General features: G+C 37.1%; 1 protein-coding gene across 1 annotated transcript in view; it reads left to right on the plus strand.

Moving 5' to 3' along the window:
- LOC137656356 (ATP-binding cassette sub-family C member Sur-like) overlaps positions 1–16,295 on the plus strand; it is a 28,667-nt gene extending 12,372 nt beyond the window's left edge. The window contains 16 exon segments of the mRNA XM_068390528.1: positions 1,517–1,622; positions 2,517–2,654; positions 3,413–3,652; positions 5,452–5,615; positions 6,676–6,855; positions 7,848–8,116; positions 8,308–8,483; positions 8,650–8,871; positions 9,247–9,404; positions 11,611–11,806; positions 12,221–12,470; positions 12,894–13,111; positions 14,966–15,153; positions 15,406–15,509; positions 15,641–15,837; positions 16,142–16,295. Of these exon segments, the coding sequence (XP_068246629.1) occupies positions 1,517–1,622; positions 2,517–2,654; positions 3,413–3,652; positions 5,452–5,615; positions 6,676–6,855; positions 7,848–8,116; positions 8,308–8,483; positions 8,650–8,871; positions 9,247–9,404; positions 11,611–11,806; positions 12,221–12,470; positions 12,894–13,111; positions 14,966–15,153; positions 15,406–15,509; positions 15,641–15,837; positions 16,142–16,294 (2,959 nt within the window). The 3' untranslated portion in view covers position 16,295.
- Positions 16,296–20,000: the final 3,705 nt, after the last annotated feature.

Raw genomic sequence — 20,000 nt, forward strand, 5'->3', positions numbered from 1 at the left:
TATAAACTATAAAAACTTAAAAAAAAAGAAAAAAAAAATAGGAGGAGAAATAAGATAGAACAGCATGCCCGAATGTACCCCCAAGCAAGAGAACTCTAATACAAGACAGTGGATGGCCATGGTACAGAAGCTATGGCACTACCCAAGACTAGAGAACAATCGTTTGATTTTGGTGTGTCCTTGTCCCATAAGAGCTGCTTACAATAGCTGAAGAGTCTCTTCTACCCTTACCAAGAGGAGAGTAGCCACTGAACAATTACAGTCGCAGTAGTTAACCCCTTGGGTGAAGAAGAATTGTTTGGTAATCTCAGTGTTGTCAGGTGTATGAGGGCAGAGGAGAATCTGTAAAGAATAGGCCAGGCTATTCGGTGTATGTGTAGGCAAAGATAAAGTGAACCGTAACCAGAGAGAAGGATCCAATATAGTACAGTCTGACCTGTCAAAGGACCCCAATAACTCTCTAGCGGTAGTATCTCAACGGGTGGCTGGTGCCCTGGCCAACCTACTACCTCAAATATAGTATTTCCTTTTCCTATTTTCATCGGTATTTAACGAATAATTCCATTTCCATTCATATTTTAATCTTTATCCCCCATGAAGGCAATCAGCATTCTCAAGCTGTCACTTACGGGCGGGCACGCCCTCGGCCACTAAGCTGGACTTTGAAAACAGCTTAAGGAGTAATTCTGATTGGCGTTCCCTCGAGTACTTGCTGTCGCCTTGTCTGTTCGTCCAGAGAGAGAGAGAGAGAGAGAGAGAGAGAGAGAGAGAGAGAGAGAGAGAGAGAGATTTATCTATAATATTACAAATTCTATTATCTTTTTATTATTTTTGTTCTGTTAATTAATCATACACATTTGCAATGCTCTTGAACGAGCATGCGTGCACACACATACACACACACACACACACGCACACTCACACTCACACACACACGCACCCACACCCACATACGCACACATACACACACATCCACACACACATATATATATATGTATATATATATATACTGTATATGGAGATCATATATATATACTGTATATATATACATACATACATATATATATATATATATATATATATATATATATATATATATATATATATATATATATATATAAACCATCTCCTCCTACATTTATTGATGCATGCAAAGGGTATTAGTTAGATTTCGCCAGTCGTCTCTATCTTGACATTTTAAATAAATGCTTCTCCATTCATCATCATCTACTTCTCGTTTCATAGTCCTCATCCATGTAGGCCTGGGTCTTCCAAATCTTCTAGTGTCTTGTAGAGTCTAGTTAAACGTTTGGTGAACTATGAGTTTTCCATTCATTATCTACTTCACGCTTCATAGTCCTCACCCATGTAGGCCTAGGCCTTCCAAACCTTCTAGTGCCTTGTAGAGCCTAGTTAAACGTTTGGTGAACTGTGTGTGTGTGCATTTATGTTAATATGTAAAGTATATTTGCCTAAAGTTCATGAATTCTAATCCAATCTTATTCTCCTCTAACAGGGACCAAACTGAGATAGGCGAGAGGGGCATAAACCTATCGGGTGGGCAGAGACAGAGAATTGCTATTGCCCGGGCACTCTATTCTGATGCCCGAACTGTCATCATGGTGAGGGTCTGATGTTTGTATGCTTGTCTAAAAGGTATTCCTAAAATCATGTCTAAAAGGTGTTCCTAAAACCTTATCTAAAAGATATTTCTAAAATTTTGTCTTGAAGGTGTTCGTAAAATCATGTCTAAAAGGTATTCCTAAAATCATGTCCAAAAGGTATTACTAAAACATGTCTGAAAGGTATTAAAGTATTCCTGAAATCATGTCTAAAAGGTATTCCTAAAATCTTGTCTAAAAGGTATTCCTAAAATCCTGTCTAAAAGGTATTTCTAAAATGAATGTAAAGAGTATGTTGTTCTTGAAGACTTGAATGCAAAAAGTCTGCTGTTCTTGTAGACATGAATGTAAAAAGCCTGTTGTTCTTGTAGACATGAATGTAAAAAGTCAGTTGTTTTTGTAGACATGAATGTAAAAAGTCAGTTGTTCTTGTAGAGATGGATATAAAAAGTCTGTTGTTCTTGTAAACATGAATGTAAAAAGTCTGTTATTCTTGTAGACATGAATGTAAAAAGTCTGTTGTTCTTTGTAAACATGAATTTAAAAAGTCTGTTGTTTTTTGTAGACATGAATGTAAAAAGTCAGTTATTCTTTGTAATCATGAATGTAAAAAGTACGTTGTTCTGGTAGACATGAATGTAAAAACTATGTTGTTTTTGTAGACATGAATGTAAAAAGTCAGTTGTTACAGAAATGAATGTAAAAAGTCAGTCGTCTTTGTAGACATGAATGTAAAAAGTCAGTTGTTTTGTAGACACGAATGTAAAAAGTCAGTCGTTTTTGTAGACATGAATGTAAAAATCCTGTTTGAAAAACACACCAATCACATACATATCCTCCTTCTACAACCACCAATCTCTCACTAATGAATATTCTTGTCCCTCAACTCCCCAGGACTCGCCCTTCTCTGCCCTGGACAGGGGCGTGGCAGCACAAGTATGGGACGAGGGTGTCCTGAAGCTCCTGCTCTCCCGCAGAAGGACGGTCATCATTGCCACCCATCTCACTTATCTCACGAGACGTGCTGATAAGGTAATCATTAATATTAAGATATATTTCAGAATTTTGATGTTGTAAATCATTATTAGTATTTGAAATAATATTATTGGAATATACACACACATACTATGTTAATTGGAGAACACCTCAAGCATTTATATATATACATAAGTGTGTATATATATACATATATATATGTATATATATAAATATATATGTATACTGTATATATATATATATATATATATATATATATATATATATATATATATATATATATATATATACATATACATATACATGTACATACATATATATAAAATATATATATATACTGTATATATATAAATATATATATATGTATATATATATATAAATATATACATATATATATATATATATATATATATATATATATATATATATATATATATATATATATATATATATATATATCATTACTACGAGAATTATCTGTACATTTCCTGGAAAAAATCAGATATATAGAAATCCAGCAAGATTGTAAGCAAGGGTTTTAAACACAATAATTTCTAAAATCTACATTCCTCTTGTTTGTGAGCCTTAAATAAGCATCAGCAATTTAATATTTCTAAAATATTTTTTATTTTAATTGTTCATTACTTCTTATTGCGTTTATATATTTCCTTATTTCCTTTCCTCACTGGGCTATTTCTCACAGTTGGAGCCCTTGGGCTTATAGCACCTTGCTTTTCCAACTAGGGTTGTAGCTTAGTTAGTAATAATAATAATAATAATAATTCATCTTTTAGGTATTATACCTTGAGGAAGGCAAGATCAAACATCAAGGCTCTCCTGTAGAGATAGCAGCTTCTCTGCCTTTCCTATGGAAGGAATGGATAGTGGAGGAGCCCCTAAGGACTTCCGAAGGAGCGGGACACCTCGAGGGTCGGACCGCCAGAGAGCGGTGGAAATTGCTGAGGACAGTGACGAGGATAACCATTCAAAGGGCATCTATATCCCGAGCCCTCAGGAGAGAAGGAAGAGAAGAAGTAAGTACAAGTATATTACCTGGTGATTAAAAAAGCTGAACGTTACACTCGGGCAAACTATTCTATCGTATTTCTCTTCCTCTTGTTTTGTCAAATTTTATAGTTTATATAGATATTCATCATTATGTTGTTACTGCTCTCAAAATACTTTATTTTTCCTTGTTTCCTTGCCTCACTGGGCTATTTTCCCTGTTGGGGCCCCTGGGCTTATAGCATCCTGCTTTTCCAACTAGGGTTGTGGCTTAGCAAGTGATAATAATAATAATAATGATGATAATAATAATAATAATAATAATAATAATAATAATATTGTAATTTGAGAAATATTCATAGAATTATACTAGTTACCTACGTCAACTTCGTTTCCAAGGTTAAGCTTTGATTGGAGGCTTGTATTTATTTGTTTGTATGTCTGTGTGTTTGTGATTCGTATAACTCAAAAAATATTTGACCAAATCTCATTTGTTGATAAGACTGGCCATGATTCAAGGACAATTTGATTAAATTTTAGGATTGATTTGGTCAAAAGTCAAGGCTAGGGTCATGAAAAGATAAAAAAATTTCTTTTTGCCATATCGTGGGCAATTGTTATCTGATTTGCATGAAACTCGTGTTAAAAGCTGTATAATTCAATTGCTGATCTTGTGATATACAACATGATATGTTGATGTCATTACTTTTGTTTGTATATCTATTTGTTTGTATGTCAGTCTGTGTTTACTTCTGCTAAGCCATATTTATAGGTAAGGAAGGTCTAATTTAAGATTTTAAATCAAATTGACCTTACCACTTCACAATTTCATCATCAATTCAAGGGTCTTTCAACAATTGGAGATATTTTGTGACACTGCAGCTTAACCTAACCTAAACGAATCTAACTAAATATAACCTAAGGATTTTTTTTTTGTGATCACTAAGAGGTCCCACAGCCAAGGGATGCAAGGCAGAGAGAGGGAACATAATAGGATCTCAGACATTGGAAAAACACATTTTAATAAAATAGATATGAAAGAATCTTTTAAACCTCATAAGATCGAGGCAGTAAATGAATAAAAATGTTAGGGTGCCCAAGGCACCAGCCTCCCGTTGAGATACTACAGCTAGCCGAGAGATGCAGTAAATCTAATTCAATGTAATATATCTCTAAGACCTTCGATAGTGTGGATTTGACAATAAACGACCAATATGAGGTATGAAATGCTGAATGCCTTGGAATGAACATTATAAAATGACTGTGAAGGTTCTATAGAGAATAGGGTTCCCATGCTGTATAGGACCAGAAAAGCAGCCCTTAAATCATCAGTAAGTGATTAAATACGCTTTTGGTTTATAAAGCGAGACCTCTACTTCTGGAAGATCTATTTAAGACATTATAGCCTAACCCACCTGGCATTGATTCTTGCAGAGCAAGGAGCCCCACTACTGGGAAAGTCCAGTGAGACACTACAGCATCAACCGACATGTCAGTCACAACGCGCTGCTCCCTGGTGACGATATCAATATGTATTAAAATACACTTTTGGTTTATAAAACGAGACCTCTACTTCTGGGAGATCTATTTAGGACATTATAGCCTAACCCACCTGGCATTGATTCTTGCAGAGCAAGGAGCCTCACTACTGAGAAAGTCCAGTAAGACACTACAGCATCAACCGACATGTCAGTCACAACGCGCTGCTCCCTGGTGACGATATCAATATGTATTAAAATACACTTTTGGTTTATAAAACGAGACCTCTACTTCTGGGAGATCTATTTAGGACATTATAGCCTAACCCACCTGGCATTGATTCTTGCAGAGCAAGGAGCCTCACTACTGGGAAAGTCCAGTGAGACACTACAGCATCAACCGACATGTCAGTCACAACGCGCTGCTCCCTGGTGACGAATGTGAGTACCTGCCTGCCCTTACACCTCCTCTCCCCAGACACGCTTCCATGATGGAGAAGAAGCCTCTTTTCAGGTAGGTCCTCTCCTTTAAATGGCTGCTTTGCATTTGAAAGGAATTCTATTTTCTTTGTCTCTGCATAGTTGTATTCTAGCTTACTGTTTGGACGGTATTCGTTTGAAGTATTCTTCAGCGAGCGTTTTTCTTATTTGATATCAAGGAAACGCATTAGTGAATGCAATATGGAACTGAATTACTCAATGTGTGTAGGGAGTTCGATGTGCTGCTAATTAACATTCTGTGCATATGTTTGAAGTGACTATTGTTGTAAATCTTTTGTTGCACAGTCGGTTCATCCATGACTTAGAAGTTAAAGCGTGAACGAGGCAGTGCTAGGGGAATGGCTTAATGTCGAAAAAAATTAATTGATTACACATACTGTATATATTTATATATAATTATATACTGTGTTTATGCATATCTATAAATATACATACATATATACATATAATATTATATCTATAAATGTCATCATTTATTTTCAATATCCCCAAAGATAAAATTCTTAAACTAGAGAGGAAAATTAATATTATGGTATCCCATTTATGATGTTGTACCAATAGCTGTTTCAGCTATTAACTCAAGGCTATCATCAGGGTTACACTAATCAAACAATGATATTACATTTCAATGCAAAGGCTAGTATAGTTGTACAGTAAAGAATATTATACTTTATGAATCATCAAAAGATTCTTGTTTATAGATTTGACATATTTTCTGTAATACTATACCTCAACTTTGACTATCGTTTGTTTATTTTTTTATCTTTTTGTTAGACAATGAAGTTACATAAATATATTTTCGATTTATTTATAAATTTATATCAATATCTGTTGCTACTATGCAGTAAGAGAATTCCAATCAGTGTTTCCTGAAAGATTTACCACTCCTCTTTTCTATGGACATTCTGCCATCACCTTTGCTTGTCTCAGCCACTCTATCCAATTAAAAATATCCTACCACAAACACTCTATATCCTCAGAATAAAATCGAGCGCTCCAGCCCTGGACCGCAAAGGGTCTTAGCGACTCTTTCCTAATAAAAAAATCCTACCACATACACTCTATATCCTCAGAATAAAATCGAGCGCTCCAGCCCTGGACCGCAAAGGATCTCGCCCGTCCCAGAAGTGCCTTCCGAGGCATGCTAAAAGCCTCCCTCCACAGCCAAGGCCTCTACAGAGAATCAGATCATCTCCAGCAGTTGTACCCCATGGGAACATGCTGCAAAGGCTCTTCTCTAGTGCATCCATCAGGTAAAACAGGAGTTTTGGTCTGGTAAAAAGAAATACACAAAGAGGTTATAAATGCATACCAGCGAATAAGTTGGAAATTTCATAAAAGCGTAAATATTCTAATCAGTTTTGAATATGCTAGTAGGAATTGATTGAACAGGCTTCAGATCTCATGGAAGGATGATATTAGTCTATCATTAATAAATTCCTATGATTTATCATCCACTTACACAAAAACAACATTACAGTTTGTCCCCGCGACATATAAAATGTTATTTTACTTTCAATGTTACCTTTCTGATCTTTCCTGCGTAAAGCAAGTGGAAAGACAACGATGAATTTCTTTCCTTCTTCTCCCAGACAAAACACAATGCCCAGAATTTCTGGTGATATTCTCAGGCATTAGTTTGCCTTCTTTGTTACTAGATGACTATATCTCAACCAAGTAAACAAACACTCTTCTTCTCCCCAGATTGAACAAGAAGCTCGACACTTCTGCTAGTCTTTCCAGGTATTATTTTGTTGCCTTTATCACTGGTTTGCTCTTAACCCATAAAAGGAAGCAAACACACCACACTATATCACTTTTCTTCACCTTTTGGATAAAAAGCTCACCACCTCTGTGCTTCTTTTCCTGTGTTACCTTCCTTAACTTCATTCACTTGTATGACTTTTTATCTATAAACGTGAGTAGTTAATGCCAACACACTTCTTCCTACAGGTCAGAAAGGCAGCTCACCAATTCTGAGGGCTCATTCATGTGTTATTTTTTATATTTTTTAATAACTGTTTTAACTGTCCATGAAGATAGCGAGGCGCATTTGTACTGAATCGCAGGGGTGCCCTTTAAGCTCTGAAAAGTCTCCTACTAACTGACTGGTTAGAATCCTTTTTTCCAACCAATCAGTAGGAAACTTTTCTGAGCTAAAAGGTCACCCCTGCGAGTCAGGGCAAATGTGCCTCATTAAAAAATATTGAGTATAACATTCAAATACTCTTTTTCTTCCTTTTAGGTCAAACAAAAAACCCAGCACTTCGGGCTCAGACAAATGGCATCTCGGTCGCATCCTTACTTCCAATAGTATTTGTGAGGACGACCTCGATGAGGATTTAGAGCTCGAGGAGGAGCTTCCCTTAGCAGATGATGTGGAGAATGGGAAACTTGTCTCTGAAGAGGAGAGGGAAAGAGGAAAAATCTCCAAATGGAATTACGTGGTCTACATGAGAGCCTGTGGCTTAAGCTTATGTTTGAGTTACCTGTTTTGTGCTTTTGCTGGACAAGGTAGGTTTCTATAAAAATGTGTGACTCTTTGCAAGTACAGATTACAAAGGTTCCAAATGAAATATTGTGATGATGCATTTTTTCTTTTAATTTGTATGACAGCATTTTGCTTTCCAGGTTCAGATACTTGTCTGGTCTCTACCTAAAATACAAAGAAGTGATAATACTCCAAATTAATTCATTTATTTCAGGAGTGTCTGTAGGCTTAGACTTTTGGCTGGAAAGATGGTCAGGGAAAGCTAATGCCTGGAATGGAACTCAGTTGGAAAACTGGACAGAAGCTCAGCCTCTCCAAGGAAGCCTGAATCTTAGAGAGAAGTTGACTCAAAATATTTCTGAACATTATGATGCCTTTGTAATGGAAACAGTAAGTCTATATACACACACATCACTCTTACGTGTTATCGTCTACTCTACTTTTCATGCATATCTTGCAAATATCGCATTATAATCTAATTTCTTTTAAAGACTTGTTCTAGATAAACGCTTTCCCATTTTGAATGACAATCTACCTTGACTCACCTTCATTCCAGATGCGCAATCACTATCCTACTTATGTGATCCTCTCTATCTTGAGCATCTTACTTTCGCTCTCCACGAACCTTCTGGGCCAAGTTGCAGCTAGTAATGGGCGTAAGAAGATCCACCACGACATGCTGATGAACATCGTCTCCTGCTCTGTCAGGTTCTTCGATGTGACGCCTGCCGGGCGCATCATGAACCGCTTCACCACTGACACAGCCATGATTGACAAAGTACGGCCGACTCGAAAGAGTTTAAAGTCTTAGATTTTATTTTTGAATCAATAATGTAGTTACGTTAGTACTCTATTACTGGTAAATTATACTTATATCCTATTTGTTTATAAAAGAAATAACTCAAACATAGGATTTATATGAATGAACATAAGATATTCCCTTTGAGAAGGTTATTGATATTCCTCAAGATTTCACCATTTGTAATCCTTTGTTTATCATGATGTACTGTACATTAGCATCCCCAAATGTTACTTACGTTGTCATGTGAAGGGCTTTTGTAATTTATTAACAATTGGTTCATTCATCAGGAGGGAACATAGCGACTTTTGGACCAACATTTTCCTGTAATTCTTCTTCCTTTTATTTTTATAGGAATTAGCAAGATCTGTGACACATCTCCTGTTCTTTGTGCTGTTGGTGACATCTGCCGTTGTTGTCAACGCCATCATCACCCCTATCTTTCTGGTAGTGGCTGTCCCCATATGCTTCATTTACTACTTTATCCAGAAGTTCTTCCGATGCTCTTCCAGGTAAGATTGAACTGGAAACTGCTCTGTTTCTTTTAAACCTTCTGTAGAAACCTTCTACCCAGAGTTGTGTAGAGAGCCATTTTAGGGCAGGGGATCAAAGTTTCCTCTTCCAGGTAAGATTGAACTGGAAACTGTTCTGTTTTCTTTTAATCCTTTTGTAGAGACCTGCTACCCAGAGCTGTGTAGAGAACCATTTCAGGCCAGGAGATGAAAGTTTCCTCTTCCAGGTAAGATTGAACTGGAAACTGTTCTGTTTTCTTTTAATCCTTTTGTAGAGACCTGCTACCCAAAGCTGTGTAGAGAACCATTTCAGGGCAGAGGATCAAAGTTTCCTCTTCCAGGTAAGATTGAACTGGAAACTGTTCTGTTTCTTTTAATCCTTTTGTAGAGACCTGCTACCCAGAGCTGTGTAAAGAACCATTTCAGGGCAGGGGATCAAAGTTTCCTCTTCCAGGTAAGATTGCACTGGAAACTGTTCTGTTTCTTTTAATCCTTTTGTAGAGACCTGCTATCCAGGGCTGTGTAAAGAAACATTTCAGGCCAGGGATGAAAGTTTCCTCTTCCAGGTAAGATTGAACTGGAAACCGTTCTGTTTCGTTTAAACCTTCTCTAGAAGCCTTCCATCCAGAGTGGTGTAGAGAACTATTTTAGGGCAGGGGATCAGAGTTTCAAATGAGAACTTATCTCATGCTGCAAGGGTTAACCTTGCGCGCACATTGCTAAAAATTTTCTTATATCTAAATCCATTATGAAAGAATGTACTGCAGACAACAATTACTTGAAAGTAATTATATCTAGTTAAATACAAACTAAAATGTACTTGAGTCACAGAGATCAAATAATCAACTCAATATACACTGCATTCTTCAAATATTATAAATGAATTAATTTACACAAGAGAAGTTTTCATTTCTGAATATATTTTGATGACATTTTTTATATGACAATTATGTTAAATAAGAACAAAAATGGCTAATAGGTTTAGCAATTTTTAATGGGTAACACTACAACCTGATAAGGTTTATATTAGGAGAATAGTAAGAACTGGAAAATCTATAATTATATTCACTGAAAAAATAAACATGCTACAACCTAAGGGTGCTAACAATATATTAGTTGAAATAAATGCTAACAACACACAGATCAAAATACCCATGGATTTGAGTACCTGTCTCTCTGTGTGTGCTACATTTCTGGTTCTAGCAATTCTTTGGTTAACTTTTTTTACTTTTATGATTTTAGAGGCTGATGGAACAGTTACACATATGCTCTAATAAGATAATTTTCACATTTAGACGTGTTTTTCATATATATTCATATACGCCATAAATTATACACCCCTTAATATCTGGATTCTCTCTACCTCGGGATCAGAGACCCAAGGGGGAATCAACTCAAAGATAATAGCTTCTGGTTGGCTAAGGAATCGAACCCGGACCCAAGAAACTAAGGTTCCATTGACTTAGCAACTCTTTGTGGCTGAGTTGGTAAGTCAATGGATTCTCAGTTTCTGGGACCCGGGTCCTATTCCCTGGTCGGCCAGAAGCTATTATCTTTGAGTTGATTCCCCCTTGGGTCTCTGATCTCGAGGTAGAGAGAGAATCCAGATATTATGAGGTGTATAATGTATGGCATATATGAATATATATGTTCATATGCATTCAAGATCTGAGGAAAATAAAATAACAAAATGATTTGGAAACCACTTAAAGAATAGAAATTCATAAGGGTCAGGAAAAATGGAATCAAGGGAAAAGTATTATATTAAAGGGGACCTATTCACCAGACATTCAGTCATATTTATTACTGATTTCCACTGAGGAAATATGGGAAGGGGACTACTGCCATTTTCCTGATTTTCAAAAGCACAGAAACTAATAAATTACGCTCCGTACCTTATTCTTCCACAGTTTTTGATTTAAAGGTTAAAGGTGTCTGGTTTCAGGTCCAGTTTCATCAGAATAGATACTCACTAGAACGTCACCTGGGCAAGCCTAACCTCCAATTGTGGTGCCCAACCACAGCAGTAGCCTCCCCAGTAAACGGCTTAAACTCCCGGTCCCGGGCGGGGATCGATCTGCTGCCACGCGAACACATTACCACTGTGCTAGCAAGGAAGATTTGAGCTACTTTGCTTGGCATGACAATCAAACGCACTTTCCTTGATAAGATCTTTGCATCTATTTATCTTTCTATTTCTTCCCAGAGAACTTAAACGACTGGAGAGCCTGTCCAGATCACCTCTATACAGCCACCTGAGCGAGAGCGTCTGTGGCGCAACAGTTATCAGAGCATATGGCGACCAGCAGCGATTTGCTGATGTCTTTCTGCATCGACTAGATACTCACGTATTAGCCTTCACATTACTACATGCTGGAAACAGGTGGCTTGGTATCAGCCTGGTAAGTCTACGTGGAAACTAGTGGCCCGTTTTCCGACTGGTGCGTCTGAATGTTATTAATATCACATTTTTTCATCTCCTTAAGAAAAAACAAAGTCATAAAGACATCATAAGCAATTTCATGCTTTGATACTCATAAAAAAAAACATTGGATATTGTAGGGTACTAAGATAACACATAATTGTAGATGAACAATGCGTTATTAAACGAGAAAATGTCAAATGTCTAAAAGAAAAGTTGAGCCCAAATCCTAATCCAGTTTCATCATAAAATCTAATAAACGCTTTATTAACTAAAATCAAATTACTCCATGAACTTTCAATGAAATCTATTGAAGATCTTTTTCCAGACACATTTTTTTGATAACAAGTGAAAAAATCGTACAACTTCATCAGCTTCCTCTCTTCCTCTGCAGGACTACATTGGTGGCATCATCGTCTTCTTGGCTACATTAGCATCACTCTTGTGGTCTACTGTGTTTGGGGACCTGAGTCCCGCAAAAGTTGGCCTGGCCATCAGCTACACACTCTTGGTGCCTGTCTATCTTAACTGGGTCGTGAGGTTTCTGGCAGATACAGAGATGTGCCTCAATGCTGTTGAGAGAGTTCACCAGTACACAACCCTTGGCACGGAGGAGAGTCCCCACACCAAGTGTCTCCATCGATGTAAGGGTTACTTATGCGTGTATGTGCTTGTGTGTGTGATTTCTGTATGTTTGCATTTGCATGTACTGTAAAGCCCTGTCCACACGATCGAGCATGCCCGACGGGCAAACAGTGATACCAGGCCACAATGGATCGCGAAAATGAGGGTTGATGACGTCAGAAGCGGGCAAACTAAAGGCAGGGATCTGGCAACACTGTATGATGCCAGATCCCTGTCTGTGGTTTTCCCGTTTCTGACGTCATTAATCCCCTCATTCTTACTAACTATTGTGGTCTGGTATCACTGTTTGCCCGTCGAGCATGCTCGATCATGTGGACAGGGCTTAAAAGTAAAATTAATCTTACATTAGTAAAGGGATGCAAGATGTTAAACAACACTGTTCTATCTGCTTTGAATCTAGCAATTTTCATCTCCATTTCCAGCACTCACTCCAACCACCAATCAACAGTCAAGTAGCGTTAGCTCCATCAGCTACCGTCCGACGAGATCTGCCTCTTACTCGACCCTGAAACCCTTCAGCCTTCCTCAAGGATGGCCTCTGGAGGGAAAAGTCGAGTTCCAGGGTGTAGCTCTGACCTACGATAAAACCCTTGCACCCGTTCTAACCGAACTCACTTTCACTATCCGATCAGGAGAAAAGGTATTTCAGCGTATTGTTTGTTTACAATTTGCTCAACATAGATGCTCAGTTGAGCAGTACTTTCAAATGTTTCCTCCTTTAATTTGTCTTTTTATGGTTTAGTGCCCAACTAATATCACAAATGATTCATTGTGTCAGAACTGTAATAGACTAGAAAATGGGTTACTTTTAAAATTTCTTTAAAGTTTCTTTTCCACATAGTGTGCTGTAATCTTACATGTCACTTGTTCTTATTACTTATTCTTGTAAAAACCTCGTAAATTATTTGTTTCTCAAGCTAGTTAGAAAAAAGCTAGTTCAGACAATTTCTTGAGAATCTGAGATAAGTTAAGTAACCTGGCCGCTTTAGCTCCACTTTAAGCAAAATGGGTGAGCACTTGAGTTTAGTCTCAGGTTCTGACCTTTACATACATACAGTGCTTTTGTAGGAGATAATGAGAAATTGATCGGACCTAAATTGTAATTGTTTTATTCGAATATACAGAGCACTCTAGCTCATCACGTAGACCTTGTATTGGGACTACAGTTTGCTAAATCCTACAGAGTCCTTGAGTTCATCCTACTGTATAATATATACCTAACCATTGAAACTATAGTATCCTGAGACACACAGAGCCCTTTGGTTCATCCTATGGAGCTGACCATGGTAACTACAAATCACTTGGATATATAGAACCCTCGTGAGTCTACCTCATCTCATCGACCTGATCATTATAACCATAGTCTTCTGGGACAAGACTTATCCTACAGACCTACTCATTTGAACAATAGTCTGTTAGAACATAAAGAGCCTTAAGGCTTATCCTGCAGACCTGACATTATAACCATACTGAAGTTTGCTATTATTATTATTATTATTATTATTATTATTATTATTATTATTATTATTATTATTATTATTATTATTATAAGTTAAGCTGCAGTACTAGTTGAAAAAAACGGGATGCTATAAGCCCGAAGGCTCCAACAGGGAAAATAGTCCACTGAGGAAAGGAAATAAGGAAATAAGCTATAGGAGACGTAATGATCAATGGATATAAATATTCAAAAAATAGTAACACCATTAAAATAGATCTTCCATATATGAAATATAAAAACTAAAAAAAAAAAGAAACAACAGGAAGAGAAATAAGATAGAATAGTGCGCCCGAGTGTACCCTCAAGCAAGAGAAGTGTACCTCAAGACAGTGGATAACCATGGCACAAAAGCTATAGCACTACCCAAGACTAGAGAACAATGGTTTGATTTTGGAGTGTCCTTTTCCTAGAAGATCTGCTTACCATAGCTAAAGACTCTCTTCTACCCTTACCAAGAGGAAAGTAGCCACTGAACAATTACAGTGCAGTAGTTAACCCTTAAAACGAAGAAGAATTATGTGGTAATCTCAGTGTTGTCAGGTGTATGATGAAAGACGGGTATATGGATTGATTAGGCCAGACTATTCAGTGTATGTGTACGCAATAGATAAATGAACCGTAACCAGAAAGAGGGATCCAATGTAGTACTGTCTGGTCAGTCAAAGGACCCAAATCTCTCCAGAGATATTATCTCAACAGATGGCTGATGCCCTGGCCAACCTACTACCTAAAACATACAGATCTGAAGATGATTTGAGAGATTCAACCATTGCATATATGGTTTACTTCGACTTAATGAACCCTCATGTCCATTCTATTTTCCTAATAACAATGGCTGAAGTTTGCTAGAACATGCAGACCATTGAAGTCCTGCCTCATGACTCCAGTATCTGTCTCTATTACACAGGTTGGTCTGTGTGGGCACACAGGGAGTGGGAAAAGCTCGCTAATCTTGAGTCCAGCCTCATGACTCAAATGTCTGCTTCTATTACACAGGTTGGTCTGTGTGGCCGAACAGGGAGTGGGAAAAGCTCTTTAATTTTGAGTCTTTATCGTCTAGTTGATTGTGCGAAAGGGAGGATCCTCATCGATGGGACAGACATCCAACATGTTCCCTTAGCAACTCTTCGTGGGTCCATCTCTGTTATACCGCAAGACACTCATCTATTTTGCGGGACTGTAAGGTAAGGGAATTTGAATTTTACAAAACCTATAATATAAGATGCCATATTCTAAAGCAATAATAACCATGATGACTCCAAAAAACAAAACAAAAACAATAAAAGGATTTTATAGTGATCTACATGTGCTATACTATTTTTAATGGGTTTCTTTCAACTAAACAGTGCCATCATCAGATAATGCTCTATTTTACTATCATCATGATTATAATTATTGTTTATTATTACTATTTTTCTTTACATTGATTATCCCAGATTCAACTTGGATCCCCAAGAGGAGCACCCAGATGAGCATCTTTGGCAAGCTTTAGAAATAGCTCAGCTAAAATCTCTGATCTCATCCATGACCAACGGACTTAGTAAGTTCAGTCGAATGTGACCTTATTTTAAGATCAAATCTAAAAAGACAATTTTAATCACAACACTCCATGTTGTTTTACGTGACAAGTAATAGCTTTAAGGTCAGATAATATAAATCCTCCTTCTACAGGCAGCGAAGTAGCTGAAGGCGGCTCCAACTTCAGCGCAGGTCAGAGGCAGCTCTTCTGCGTGGCCAGGGCCATCCTCAGGAGATCGTCGCTGCTCGTCCTCGACGAGGCTACGTCTGCCCTAGACGCCAACACTGAGAGAGCCCTCCACCATGCCCTCGACACTTCCTTCGCTAGAGCGACTGTTATCACCATTGCTGTGGGTTTTCTTCTTGTTTTTGATTTTCACGGTATTCTCTTCTGTCTTATCAGATTTATTATTATTTACAGAGATGACATATCAAATACATATTTCAAATATCTATCTATCTATATACCCTTTCATCAAAAGCACATAGTCCTCTTTTACATTTACTCATATACAGGAAAAACCAAGGAAATGAATGTTTTCTAAATATACTTTTAGGGCAAATATGATTGAGCTGAAAATAATATTTTAATTAATGACTGACCTCTATTCAATCAAGATTTTATGGATAATTAATACTTTCTTATCTTTACAGCATGGAGTGAACAGCCTGCTTGAGTACCCAAGGGTCCTCGTCTTGGACAACGGGAAGCTGGTGGAAGATGGTGATCCGAAGGAGCTTGCTAGGAAAGAAAGCGGAGTCTTTGCCAAACTTCTCAAAGCAACTAACGAACCTTCAAAACCATAAAGCTTGAATAGCTTTGTCTGGGACTGGTGTCCACTATGACGCTGGGTCTGGGGAGAACCTTCAACAATGAGTTGCAACTGGGGGAAGAAACTCCACTTGCATTACGCTGGAAAACATGAAAGTAGTTGGCTGAGTTGCAACTGGGGGAAGAAACTCAGGATAAGGTGAAATAAGTTAGCTGAGTTGCAACTAGGGGAAGAAACTCCACTTGCATTACGCAGGAAAACGTGAAAGTAATTGACTGAGTTGCAACTTGGTAAAGAAACTCAGAAAAAGGTGGAAGAAGCTGGAGAGCAAGATGGAAGAAAGGAAGCAAGAATGGAGAAGTAGAGAGCTAAACAATGAGTGCAGATAAATGTTGAAGAGATACTACTTTGACACTTTAGTGGTGCTTAAGGCGCATTTTGTGAAGTGTGTTGATGATACTATTCCCAACTGAGTTCCTAATCGGCATTCTGCATAACCAATGATATGCCTTTTGGCATCAAATTATCTGAGGTTGACAATTTTTTTATGCCAGAATATTTGTTTTATGTGATGTGATAACTTTTTTCAAGACTTAAGTCATTCTTTCTATGACTGAATTTTAACACATTAACAGTGCCAGCATTTTCTAAACCAGAGTTAGTTTCCTATACTCGGAGCATTTTCTTGAAAGTGAAAATAACGGAATCAATTAGGTGTAGTCGAAAATCTTTAACATGCTTTGCCCACAGGTATCAAGATTGGTGTCACCTTCTCACAGGTGATTCGAGTGAAAATAAAAATAATAATAAACATATAGATGATTATGATACATTAACAGTAATCCACATGGCTGACATGCGCAGCACATTCATGTAGGCTACCGCTTGCCAAAACATAGGAGCAGTGAGATAATGTTAACTTGCGAGCGAAGCAAGCCACAGTGGAGTAGAGACCATTTGAGTGATAGCCAATCACGATGCCTCTAGGCGGGGCAAGTTAAAGATTTCGAATTGCACCAGTGGCAGCTGAGAATAACCAGAGTACAGTCATCTTAATGGTGACTGGATTACTCCTGACTAATGTTTGGTGCGCATTTGCAAATGGTGCAAAAAATGGAATGATTTCATAGTAGTTATAAGTATTCACCAGTGCCTTGGTGAAAATAACTCGAAGAAAGACAATCCCGGTAATGATTTCGTGGCATTTCCTTGGGTGAAAATAACTCAAATGAAAGACGAACCCAGGAAAGTTTTAGCTGTATTTGTATATATGTAAATAATACATCAACGGCTGTACATATGGTTATTGTATTTGTATTTCACACACCACAAATTACTAGTCTTTAAGATGGTCCTCCGTTTGTAACGAGGTGATCTTTCTATTCAAAACATCTGGGCATTATTGTAACATTTTCAGAAGTGTTTAAATGTCTCTGGTAAATTACGCTCAGCAGACTTCTCTTGTTATTGTTGTTAACCTCATGCTAAGGTACTTTTTGTCTTCTTTTTATAATTCAATAAAAGTTGAACTCGAGAAACTAGTGATATGTCTTTGCACTTACATCCTATGCAATTCTTCACCCAAGGGGTTAACTACTGTACTGTAATTATTTATTGGCCACTATCCTCTTGGCAAGGGTAGAAGAGACTCTTTAGCTATGGGAAGCAGCTCTTCTAGGAGAAGGACACTCCAAAATCCAATTATTGTTCTCTAGTCTTGGGTAGTGCTATAGCCTCTGTACCATGGTCTTCCACTGTCTTGGGTTAGAGTTCTCTTGCTTGAGGGTACACTCGGACACTCTATTATATTTTATTTCTCTTCCTCTTGTTTTGTTGAAGTTTTTATAATTTATTTAGGAAATATTTATTTTGATATTGTTACTGTTCTTAGCATATTTATTTTTTCCTTGTTTCCTTTCCTCACTGGGCTATTTTCCCTCTTGGGACCCCTGGTCTTATCATATCCTGCTTTTACAAATAGGGATATAGCTTACCTAGTAATAATAATAATAATAATAATAATAATAATAATAATAATAATAATAATAATAATAATAACAATGATATTGTTCTAAAGCTTCGATAATTCACAAAGATTGATGGACATAATAGTGGAACAAGAAGAGTAAAGAGGGAAACTCATAAACCAATGGTATGTCACAATATTCATGGTCAGAAATAGATTAAAAAAAAAAAAAAAAAAAAAAAAAAAAAAAAACATACAAAATGACGAGTAGGTAAAATTAGATGGTTCATGTATTTGGCTAAAAATTAAAGTATCATATATTTACCCAAATGTTAATTCTCTCTCTCTCTCTCTCTCTCTCTCTCTCTCTCTCTCTCTCTCTCTCTCTCTCTCTCTCTCTCTCTTATTCCTTTTTATAAATATCACAGATTTAGATTTCCTTACCAAAAGGATGCTTCTATTTAATCACTAAAGGGCAAGACATTCTCAAGTGACTCATCGCCATGATCAACAGAGCTGCACTAGTCAAGGCCACCCATACTAGGTTGGTGTGCTATGAGCGATCGGACAAATGTCTCCCAACATCACCAATCCGCACTGGTCAACGTGGTGATGAAAACTGGCCAAACCCAAAAACATGGATTAACATATTATCATTATTATTATTATTATTATTATTATTATTATTATTATTATTATTACTTGCTAAGCTACATCCCTAGTTGGAAAAGCAGGATGCTATAAGCCCAGGGGCCCCAACAGGGAAAATAGCTCAGTGAGGAAAGGAAAAAAGGAAATATAAAATATTTTAAGAATAGCAACAGCATTAAAATAAGTATTTCCTTTATAAACTATAAAAATGATAACAAAACAAGAAAGAGAGAAATTAGAAAGAATAGTGTGCCTGAGTGTACCCTCAAGCAAGAGAACTCTAACCCAAGACAGTGGAAGACCATGGTACAGAGGCTATGGCACTACCCAAGACTAGAGAACACTGGTTTGATTTTGGAGTGTCCTTCTCCTAGAAGAGCTGCTTACCACAGCTAAAGCCTTTATCTTGCAGTGGACTAGAAACGGATACATTTTTGTTGATGTTGTTGATGTTATTGTTTTTGTTATATATGAAATATTTGCAATAATTCATCACTGTTATTGTCGTCATCATTTGTGCTGCCAAAGTTATGAACATAATTGGAAGTGACTCAGTCCAATTGCATGGATTGTTAGGAACCATTTGTTACAGCAAATGGAGGAGAGTAATGAAAACGTCAATAAAGTAATTTAAAACATCCAATTATCGCTTATTTTTTTTATGTAATTTGGACCATGTCAAGTGGAGGAATTTATTGAGGAATTACTGACATAATGTTTTTCGATTTAGTTGATTTGCCTCGTTTTTTATAAACCTAATGGTAACAAATTTATTTAGTGATACATTCTTATACTTATTTCATTTGTTTGATAACAGTTTTATGCTATTGTTTATATTTCCTTAGACTAATATTCATTCATATGCACTAAGTTTAAAGGCCACTCATGAATGGCAAAGGCAAGGGACAGTGACATTGCCCTATCAAGCAGGACAATGACCTACAGTTATATGTATTAAGTTTAAAGGCCACTCATGAATGGCAGAGGCAAGGGACAGTGACATTGCCCTATCAAGCAGGACAATGCCTTACAGTCATATGTATTAAGTTTAAAGGCCACTCATGAATGGCAGAGGCAAGGGACAGTGACATTGCCCTATCAAGCAGGACAATTCCCTACAGTC

The sequence above is a fragment of the Palaemon carinicauda genome, chromosome 17 (assembly GCF_036898095.1).
Source record: "Palaemon carinicauda isolate YSFRI2023 chromosome 17, ASM3689809v2, whole genome shotgun sequence".
Classification (NCBI taxonomy): Eukaryota; Metazoa; Arthropoda; class Malacostraca; order Decapoda; family Palaemonidae; genus Palaemon; species Palaemon carinicauda.